Consider the following 10,874-nt stretch of genomic DNA (forward strand, 5'->3'; position numbering starts at 1 on the left):
GATAAAAGCCTTTACTATCACGGATGAACCCGTAGAGTCTCAGCTCCAGACACTTAAACCTTTTCTGGCTGTACGTCTGTAGATTTCTCTACTAAAGACAAGAAGCATGAACTGACGAGCTCGACCGTCTGTCCTTCATCACCAGCTGCTGGCAGCTGTCCAGCATGTCTCAGCAAACACATGACTCACATGGTTGTTCTCTTCCGTCCACATCTGTATCATCTCTTCCATGAATAGAATCTGAGGATGAGCAACTTAAAAAGGTTTATTTAAATACAGGAAGTAGCTTTCAGGAAGAAACCCTCACTGTCACTGATTTCTCTCCAAATTTAAAGGATTACTTCACACTAATTACAACATGTTTTCTTACTGGAGTCTCATCAGGAAGATCATTTTGCTTTTAACTGACAAAGTGTTGTGATCTCTGCCCCTGACATGTGATCTCTGAAGTCCATATGACAAAGGTGAAAGCTCCGCTGGTACATTTAGTTAGCTTTGTTTTGTTAAACTACGATTTCAAGTCAACACACATTTCAGTCAGTTGTCTCTGTCTGTCCATTAGATTTAATGTGAAGCTTTGAGGAGAAACAGACAAAAACAAAGTGAGTGTCAAAGGGGAAACCTGTGAGTCATCAGTCATCAGCTGTTTTCTTTCTTTCATTAGACAAGAACTGACTGGAAAACGATGAGTAAAGGGACTTTACATCAGACTGCATGAACACCTACCTCCTCATCTACAGTCAAACACCCAGCTGCTACTGCAGCTGCCCGTCAGATCAGCCGCCATCACTTCCTGTCATCATCAGGTCTGATGTCACTGTCACTTCCTGTTCACACACCTCCTCTCTCTGTGTCTGTCTCCATCTAGGTGTTACATTCAGGTGTTACAGTCAGTCAGGTTTAACAGTCAGTCAGTCAGTCAGTCAGTCAGTCAGTCAGGTGTAACACTCAGTCAGTCAGTCAGTCAGTCAGTCAGTCAGTCAGTCAGTCAGGTGTTACATTCAGGTGTTACATATCAGGTTTAACAGTCAGGTTTAACAGTCAGTCAGTCAGTCAGTCAGTCAGTCAGTCAGTCAGGTGTAACACTCAGTCAGTCAGTCAGTCAGTCAGTCAGTCAGGTGTTACACTCAGTCAGTCAGTCAGTCAGTCAGTCAGTCAGTCAGGTGTTACACTCAGTCAGGCAGTCAGTCAGTCAGTCAGTCAGTCAGTCAGTCAGTCAGTCAGTCAAGTGTTACAGTTAGTCAGTCAGTCAGTCAGTCAGGTGTAACAGTCAGTCAGTCGTTACATTAACAGAAGTTCTCACTGACAACAGTGTAATCATGTTAGAGCACAAACACCTGGAGATGAAACATTAAACATCTCATTATCATATTTAATTAACGGTCACAGCGTTTTACTCACACACGATCATTTATTGTTATTGTTGTTGTTTTCAGGATCATTTGTGTAAATTATTCAGAACTGACTCTTTTCCCCCCATTCTCTTCATTCAGTGAACAGATGATGACTAATTAACTGACTGACTGACTGACTGACTGACTGACTAACTGACTGACTGACTGACTGACTGACTAACTGACCGACTGACTGACTGACTGACTGACTAACTGACTGACTGACTGACTGACTGACTAACTGACCGACTGACTGACTGACTGACTGACTGACTAACTGACCGACTGACTGACTGACTGACTAACTGACCGACTGACTGACTGACTGACTGACTGACTGACTGACTGACTAACTGACCGACTGACTGACTGACTAACTAACTGACTAACTAACTGACTCACTGACTAACTAACTGACTAACTAACTGACTGACTAACTAACTGACTAACTAACTGACTAACTAACTGACTAACTAACTGACTGACTAACTGACTGACTGACTGACTGACCGACTGACTAACTGACCGACTGACTGACTGACTGACTGACTGACTGACTAACTGACTCACTGACTAACTAACTGACTAACTAACTGACTGACTAACTAACTGACTAACTAACTGACTAACTAACTGACTAACTAACTGAATGACTAACTAAGTGACTAAGTGACTAACTAATAATAACAATGAAACACAGCTGTGTGAAGGTGTTTCATGAATGTTCCAGTTTCACAGAGACTAATAACGGAGACTTCAGTGTCATGGCGCTGACAGACCAGGTGACAGACCAGGTGACAGACCAGGTGACAGACCAGGTGACAGACCAGGTGACAGACCAGGTGACAGACCAGGTCAGGTTTACACTCCAACAACAAACAGCTGTTTGAACGAAGGAGAAGCTTCTCAAACACACAATGAAAAACTTTTACTGCTGAAATGTCAAATATGTATTTGAGGTGGAGGTCGTCATCACAGACCAACACACTCGAATCAACTGACAACAAAGAGAGAGATGAACAGAGGAAAATGACATCTGATCCATAATGTGATCAAAGGTCAAAGTTTAATGCTCTAATAATGTTTTTGATATTGAGCTTAATAAATCCAGCATCAGTCAGACTCTGTCCTACAACACCATGTACCTGCAGGTCAAACACATCAAGCTGCTCAATAAGAAAGTAACAGGTAAACATGGTCAAAGTCTCCGTCTGCTGCCATGAAGGATTCACTGCTCATTCTTCATTTTCTCCAGTTTTTCATCCTTTGTTTTATATCTTTTGTATTAAAGTTTAATAAGGTCTTTTTTAGTGATTTAGAGGCTTTGCCTTTGTTTTCCGTCTCTTGTGTGAAGCCGTTCACCTTTCCTGCCCAGGTGTTCTGACGGGTCTCGGAGCGACTTCTTCCCCTTAAAGACGGACTTTGACCAGGACGAGCTCCAGCTCCACGCTCAGCAGCTTCCTGTTTATCATCCTGGTATTTTGAGGGGGAGTAACACGTAGCTCCACCAGGCTTCGGGGGGGTGTACCCTACAGCTCCGGCAGCAGGTGGATTAGTGACGTCACCACCGTCTCTCTCTGTGATCTTCCGGTTGGTCGGCGGCAGGGAGTGGCTCCTCCTCCCGGGGTTCTTCTGGAACGTCCTCCCTGTGCGTCCTGATTGGTCGACCGGCCTCCCCAGCAGCTCCTGCTTTAACTGGTAGCTCTTTGCAGACGGCCCAATGAGGTGAAGTCCGTGGTCCGTCTCACACACAAGCACTGAGTTGTGAATGTGTTTGTTTTTGTGGATTCTCTCTAACAGAGCTTTTGCTCCAGGATCCATGTCCTGCAGAGGAACTTCCTGGGTGCGCAGTGATTGGCTGAGATCGTTCAACAGGCTCTGGAGTTTACTGGCGGCTGTCTTTGTACTCCTCCCCAGTAGAGAGATGTTGTTACTATCACCAACTTCAATCACTTCTACTGTGACGTTATGGTTCTCCAGGATGATGTCAATGTCTTTCCTCCTGAGCTGCGATGCGTACCTGAACACATCTGCATCAACCACAAAGGACTCTGTTCCACGTCTGACTGAAGGCCGCTGGTCTGATCCTGAAGAAGGAGCTCTGGACTCTGGAGAGGCGGGATCATGGAGGTGACGGGTGAGGGGGGGGGGGGCTCCGGACACTGAGCTGCTGCTGTAGTGTCTGGAAACAGCTGAGGAGGAATTAAGACTTCGCTCCAAACGAACCTTCACAGCTTTGAGCCTCAAAAACGAACCTTCGACTCGCAGCTGATCTCTGCTCAGGTCTGTCGTCACAAAGTCATGTGACCTGAGGATTTCTCTCACCTCTGACTCATCTGGGAAAGCATTCAGGTGGACCGTGGCCGTCACCAGGAAATCCATCTGAGGAGAGGAGAGAAGACGTAATGACACTCAGACAAAAACTAATCATCTGATCCGTCACATGACTCCAGCTGCACCTGTGGAAACAGACACATGATGTGTCCTGCTGGCTGATTGAGTCAGTGATCGACTGGCCTCAGTAATAGGCCAATAATAATAATAATGATCATATAATACTGAATGTGTATTTTCCACTTCTCACCAATACAAAAGTAATCTAATAATGTCAAACCAAAAAAAGACAAATCTTTACTGTTACAATTTATTTTACCAATATTTTTGAATTCTTCTTTACAGTATTATTCAACCTTTGGTCTTTGAAGCTTGACCATCACCTTTTCCTACTGAAAACAAAGATCTTAAGATTGAAGGATATAATTAGATTTCTTTGCTAAAACAGCTGGGTGCTGTGCTTCTTAACAGTGTAATAGTTTGCGACTATTTCCAGCTGCGGAATAAAACACATTTTGTGGCATAGTGAGAGGAAACTATGGTGACTGTGTTCATTATAACAAAGGACACATGTCCCTCAGTTTGACTCCCTGATGTGTTTTTCAGTCTCTGTACAACAGGTGATCTGAGAGACTCACCTGGCCACAGAGACGTTCCTGCTGGTGGATCAGTCTGTAACTGAGCAGCCTGGAGTCGGTCTGTGAAGTCTCTCCAGCTCAGATATGATCTATGATGTCATCACTTCATTAGCATCACTTGTTACAGGGTTAGTTTATCATGTCTCATCATCATATTATCTGCTGGTTGTTATTAGTTAATCTCTTGTCTGAATATTACAGAGGCCCGAGAGGCAAGTCTTATTTTTTTCTTTTTTGCAAGGATCATTTTTCTAATGAACGTTTCGTCGAAAGTGAAAGTAAAGCTTCAGGAAGAACGAGTCTGTTGTTCGCAGGTTTATCTTAATGAAAACAACGGTCCGTTGAAACAGTGACTCCAGATTAAAGCAGCAGAAATTAACAAGTAAAAACGAGTTTTCTGATCAGAAACTAACAACTAACTTTTAGAAGCAGCAGCGAGTGAATGAGTGAATCGACCTCTGCTTCACTGCTTCATGTTTCCACTGAGGCCCAGAGGTCAGACACTTACTTCTTCTTCTCTTCACTGGACCTCCGCGGCGGGTACTGCAGCGTCCGACAAACCGAAACTCATGACGTCACGTCCGGTCCAGGGAACAATTCCTTTCACAATAAAATAAAATAAAGTACTTCTCGACCTTTTTCCTCAGTAAGAAAATGTACATATTTCCCGCCGTTGAAACTAATTAATAATATTGTTGTTGTTATTTTGTTTGTTTATCAATCTGCAAAACACTTTAACTGTATCAATGTAAACTCCATTAAACATTTCAAATAAATATTAAAGAAGATAAAATAACTCACTATAAGGGGCAAAAAAAAGTCGTGCCTTAAAATACTCATATATTCATAATTAAGAGTTTATCACCTCATTTATCTTTATTCTACCTTAGCAAAGATAATAACGTTCACTGGGACCGACAGTCAGTTTAACTATGTTTAATTACTGAGGCTCAACCCTGTTAAAGGTCGGTCACTGATTAAAAACACGTATTTCTCCTTAATTAGACGCCAGGTGTTTCACATACGAGGTAGATGTCTGTTGGATCACTGTAAACCCAGCCCGAGGAAATCTTGTTTTATTGCCATTAGATAAAAGGAGAATGACTCAAACTGTAGATCTATAATCCACACCGTGACAGGAGTAAGACCCGGATTTGAGATCATTTTAAATTTGCTGGACTATTTATTTGGTACAATATCGCCCTCACGCGGATCTTTAACAGTATTAAACAATGTGTTTCAGCTTAAAGCGCTAATAAATCAGTATTTCAAACTGTACGAAAGATCTCAGTTCATTTTCAGACTCCATGTGCTCATATAAACAAACATTACAGTAAATTATTCTTGTCAAACATGTTTTTCATTGTAATGTTTCAGACATGATGAGTCTGTTGAAACTGTTTGACACGGAAGCAGGAAGTTTTATTTTGGAGATTACTGCACATCTAAAAACTCCTACTGAAGCACTGAAGGTCTGATCAGGATGAAAAGTTTGCCGTTTTGATTTACAAACCTTTTTGAATTTCAGGATTTTAATTTAAATCAAGTCGAGACGAAACCTGCTGCACAAAGACACGATGAATGAAACCAGCTGTGGTCTCATTATATTTGTTATTCTATGAAAATCCTGTAACAACACTGTGCTGACAGTTTCTATAACAAACAAGTTACAACCACAGTAAATGTGTTCAGATCAAGTTTATTTCAACAGTGTTTCATATATTTACAAAGACTAATAATGAAAGTATAAGGGACATGATGCAGAGGGCCACAGCTGGTCACCTTGGTTTTTTGTCTAGAAAAACATGGCTACAACAACTAATTACTGCAGGGTGAGAAACGTTTCAGTAACTCAAGGATTGCAAAGGGATGATGTGAGAAATCTGCAGATGTTGTTCCTACTATTCCCCAGTAGGGGTTAGTAAAAGTTTTATTATTTTTATTGTCAGAAAAACTAATGCACCCACTTCACAAGCTGCAGGTTTCTTCTTCTATAGATAAATTACTGATGCGCAGTGACTCATGTGAGTGAGACCAGGATGAACTTCAGCGGCCTGGGGCTTTGGTTTAGGTCGGGACCATTCAACACATTTCTTCTTCTGTGCTTCTATTTCCTGTAAAAGAAAAAAAGAAATCAGTTTGTTAATACAGTCATTTTGGTTTTTAAATCTACAACCATCAGCTTTGTCCCATGTTGAGCTCCGGTGAGGAGTTTGACCTTGTACAACCATAATAACTTTACATGTTAAAACTATCAACACCACTTCCATTGCTGTGGTGATCTGACGATGCAAGTGACTGTGGATAACTGATTACTGACAACAGTACGTTAATGTACTTTCAAACAGATCGCTGTTTAAAATGTAGTTACAGACCTGTGATCCCTCCATGTCGATGTCAGCTGACTCCCAGCTCCTCCTCCTCCGCAGGGGTCTGGAAGCCGCCTCCCATCCATCCGTTACACCCACTTATCCTTCGCGGGGTTGGGGGGTGACATGGTGGGTGACATGGTGGGGTCACCTTGTTCAGGTCTCCAGTCCATCACTGAAACAGAGACAGAACTGTTCACACCTATGAACAGTTTAGAGAAAGATTCAAACACAGAACGTTCTCTGCACCAGCTTTTACTAATAATATATTATAGTCACCTTCAATGATGAACAGGTATAATATCATAATAACCAGCTGACAGTTTGTCTGAGGTTTACCTATAACCCTGCCATGAAGAGCCACAGCAGGGCCTCAAACAGCCCCAGGTCTCTCTAGCAGACACTACAGGAAAGGACAGGGCCACATCAGGCCCGGCCTCGCTGGAAGGTCTGCACCACACCTACAGGTTCACGCACATACAGCAAGACCTGTGGCAACCAATTATGATTTCTGTCTCAGTCATAAATGCCCATCACACGGCGCCACAGCCTAATGAGAAATATTTAGAGAAAATGAAGTGAATCTTAATTCTGGTGAGGCTGTAGGATAAAAAAAATATTTGGGTTAGCTGTATCATTAATTTCAGAATTACATTAATCTGTTAAACTTTTATATTATGTTGGTAGAGTCAGACTTGAAAACCTGCATTTTCCCTGTTTGCTGTTTAATATCAACAGATAAAGTTTCCAGGCTTGCACTGTGAGTGGAATTTAAATTCTTCTGGACTATGACAAAACCAATATGATAACAATGAATATTAAGATTAAAATAAAGGAGGAACAAGACAATGTAGATTAAATGAGACATGCAAACCAACTACTTTCAACTGACAAGAATCTTTCAAATAAAATTTTATCTTAAAAAAAAAAATACAAACCTGTATCTTCAGTGTTTTGTCAGACTCCTACAGGAGGATCAGGTGTCAGTCAGGAGCTGAGAGTACAGCCGGGCCTGGACTCATCTCAGCAGTCCTGTAAAACAGCAGTTTACTTTGCTAAGTATTGATATTGTTATAAGATGTAAGTGAAGGTCTCTTCATGCTTTATGTGGCATGAAGGGATGAGCTGTATAGTTACTCTCTAATACTGCAGAATAAAAGAAGTTCATCTAATTATAAACACTGGTGATATCTTTCCTTGAATAAACTCCTATTACTATGATCTATTACTATATAAATGTGAGTAAAGTGTGTGACAATATACAATAATATAGACTTTGCATTATATAGAGTTCTACCAGACAATGCTGATCATGATACTTCCGGTGCAACTTTCCCTTCATTAATTAATTTAGAAAACTTAACAGATTTATTTTCAAACATAAAGCAGACAGTGATCTATCAATACGAAAATAATAATTGATGTCTAAGCAGTGCATCAGCTGATATAATCATTGGTGGCAGTGAAAACCTGCAGACTCATCCTTTCATGGCACAGATGTAGTGATAATAATAATTTATTTACTGTACATAATAACCAGTTTGTGTGAGGTTTACCTATAACCCTGCCATGAAGAGCCACAGCAGGGCCTCAAACAGCCCCAGGTCTCTCTAGCAGACACTACAGGAAAGGACAGGGCCACATCAGGCCCGGCCTCGCTGGAAGGTCTGCACAGCTCTCACTAACACATGGAAACCGCCATGATGTTTGTAAAGAGCTTGTTAGCTTGTTAGCATGTTAGCAACTCCATCCTGTCTAACACATTCACATGAGCTGGAAATAAAAACCTGCTGCTGTTAAAGTGATAAAGCCAAACATACCTCGGCATGTTTAGTCTGTGGCACAGAAACGTCTCCAGTCTGTAAACAACACGGAAAATAATTAATAACTGATTTTTAAAAACCCGCCACGTTTAAGACACAGGCAGCAGAAGTCCTGTTCCCACATTCAACCCGTTTAAACCCGTTTAAAACGGTTGAAGGTCTCAACAAAAGACACCATTTCATTTTAATACTTTAGCTCTAAAACTTTTCACTGAGTCAGAAACTTGGTATATTTTATAATTAGAGGCAGATGGAGGCAGATTCAGTTCACTCACCTCCGCAGTTTCCTCGCTGTGTTCAACTGAAACTTCCGCCCGGATGTGACGTAGGTCAAGGATACGTACGGGGACGCCCAGCAGGGGGCGGTAACATATCAAAAATGGCTGCCAAATGTTAGAGCGGAAATTAGCGTCCTCTCTTCAGATAAATTTGATAAATACTTTATTTGTCGGCTGTTTGGTTCCGGGCAGGTAACATACAATATCATCAATATATTACTGATGATGTAATATATTGATTATGTCTTTAAATAGGGAGATATTTTCTTATTTTGTGACAAATTAATGTGACTTCTGTATTTCAATTAAGATCGTAGGTGACATTTTACCACCAGAGGTTTTTCTGTTTCACCAAAGTTTATTGGTTTCAGACCAGACTCTGATGAAACACACTGTAATCTGAAAACTACTGTAAATACGTTTCCCAGTGTGACGTCAAGCAGCTTAGTGGCTTCTTCAAATGATAAAACAGAAAGAAGAACCGTCTTAATTATGTCAGAACCATCTCACCACAAGGTCCATGTGATCACTGTGGAGCTTTTGATCATAGCACATGGTCTTCATCAGCAGATTAAGTTTTCCCGGTTGTCTTGTGATTATAGATTATAGATGTTAAAATTCACATTTTTCTAAAGACTTTAAGGACGTCTCGTCCATGTTGCTGAACCCTGACGTTCAGAGCTCCTCCTTCGCTTTGGAAACAGCAGCTGACTAAACAATCTCAACACCTGGTCCATTGAGTAGCAGTTCTGGACCTTTCAATCATATCACATTTCATCAGCAGATACAGTTTGAGTTACAAACTTGACGCTATAACAGCACTTTGACATTCTGAACTGTAAAACTCACTCAGAGTCTAAACTCCTGTTTTCCATGATTCCTCCTCTATAAGAAGAAACAGTCAAACTTTATTGATGCACTGAAACTTCTGGATTTAACTGCATCTCAATGTTATAAAAATAATAAGTGACAAAGCCAGAGAAAGCTGAAACTGATGCAAGAGAGGATCACGATGCCGTTCTGGCTCCACGCCGCTTTCCTCTCGACCACGAGGACTGAAGAATTTCACCTCATTCTGGCGAGCAGGGATCAGGTGAGGCGGATTACATGCTCATTAAGCTCCAAAGTCTGAATCAAACCTCGATGATCCTCAAACTGCAGCCTTCACAAAGCCTCAGATCACTGCGTGGTTTCATAAGAGAGGCTGGGAACCAGCTGGAGCCTCAGCTGCACCTCCGCTCCCCTGGTTTCAGTCACCGATGCTGCGTCCAGATCGGCCTGGACTGAGGCTCCACGTGCCCGTCGCACACACAGAAGGGGCCCTGCCAGCTGACGTTACAGTCAGGCAAGTTAAAACCAAGGCAGAGCAGGAAAAGCATCAATATATTTATATTGTTAAAGAGAACGGTCCAAAACAAAGCTGCTTCCTGAACTGATCCAAACCCAAACTAACCAAGGTTTTAGTGAAATAAACAAACACATTTTAAGTATGTTTGATAATCGATCATTTATGAAACAGAAATGTGCAGCTGAAGCTTTTCACGTGTGAGGATGTTCTGCTTCTTTCTCTTATATTCTTGTAAATTCAATATCTCTGGGTTTTGTTGGTTGAAAATCAAACTGAAGATTCACTTTGGGGTTTGGAAACTCAACAAATTTAAAAATTTAAATTTAAATTTAATGATTAATTCATACTGAAAATAATTGTTAGAGCTCCATGAATCATTAACTACATCAGGGGCATCATACAGCTCAGTGATGGTGGTCATCTGACAGGAGGATACACACACACACACACACACACACACACACACAAAGGCATTATTCACATGCCGACCCTGTAATGCCACTTACATAACTCTGACTTAAGTCTCAGTTTGAAGCAGAAACCCTCTTGTGATAAACTGCATGTATGTTGTTTATTACACGACCTCAGTGACAGGAAAGGCTCTTATTGTGGCGTTGTTACGTGAACCTCTCTCAGCTGCTGGTCATCACCTGTAAACACATCAGAGGGCGGAGACGATGTTTGGAGCGG

The 10,874-nt window shown here is 41.5% G+C and overlaps 1 protein-coding gene, 1 long non-coding RNA gene and 2 other non-coding genes across 12 annotated transcripts; all 4 read right to left on the reverse strand.

The window, feature by feature from the left end:
- Positions 1-1,391: 1,391 nt before the first annotated feature.
- On the reverse strand, positions 1,392-4,933 carry rbm43 (RNA binding motif protein 43). Of its 3 annotated transcripts, none has more exons than XM_087174002.1 (3): positions 4,787-4,933; positions 4,367-4,455; positions 1,392-3,776 (listed from the first exon to the last, which is right to left on the reverse strand). In XM_087174002.1, exon 3 carries the CDS (start codon positions 3,774-3,776, stop codon positions 2,637-2,639), a length of 1,140 nt encoding a protein of 379 aa, XP_087030128.1. In that variant the 5' UTR covers positions 4,367-4,455; positions 4,787-4,933; the 3' UTR covers positions 1,392-2,636. The 3 variants fall into 3 exon arrangements, with proteins under 3 accessions (XP_087030128.1, XP_087030129.1, XP_023262049.1); XM_087174003.1 differs by having other exon boundaries at positions 4,875-4,914; XM_023406281.2 differs by having other exon boundaries at positions 4,367-4,933.
- Positions 4,934-6,051: 1,118 nt separating this feature from the next.
- Positions 6,052-8,883, reverse strand: LOC111655028 (uncharacterized). Of its 7 annotated transcripts, none has more exons than XR_015437245.1 (6): positions 8,834-8,883; positions 8,556-8,594; positions 7,674-7,767; positions 7,075-7,224; positions 6,742-6,937; positions 6,052-6,480 (listed from the first exon to the last, which is right to left on the reverse strand). It is a non-coding gene; the product is annotated as an uncharacterized LOC111655028 (long non-coding RNA). The 7 variants fall into 7 exon arrangements; XR_015437244.1 differs by having other exon boundaries at positions 6,742-6,910; positions 7,075-7,285; XR_002760776.2 differs by having other exon boundaries at positions 7,075-7,285.
- Positions 7,058-7,191, reverse strand: LOC111655040 (small nucleolar RNA SNORA9). The gene has a single exon (XR_002760777.1). It is a non-coding gene; the product is annotated as a small nucleolar RNA SNORA9 (small nucleolar RNA).
- Positions 8,275-8,408, reverse strand: LOC111655041 (small nucleolar RNA SNORA9). The gene has a single exon (XR_002760778.1). It is a non-coding gene; the product is annotated as a small nucleolar RNA SNORA9 (small nucleolar RNA).
- Positions 8,884-10,874: the final 1,991 nt, after the last annotated feature.

This window comes from Seriola lalandi, unplaced genomic scaffold (assembly GCF_002814215.2).
Source record: "Seriola lalandi dorsalis isolate HSWRI2012SDOR001 ecotype SW California unplaced genomic scaffold, Sedor1 jcf7180002054298, whole genome shotgun sequence".
Lineage (NCBI taxonomy): Eukaryota > Metazoa > Chordata > Actinopteri > Carangiformes > Carangidae > Seriola > Seriola lalandi.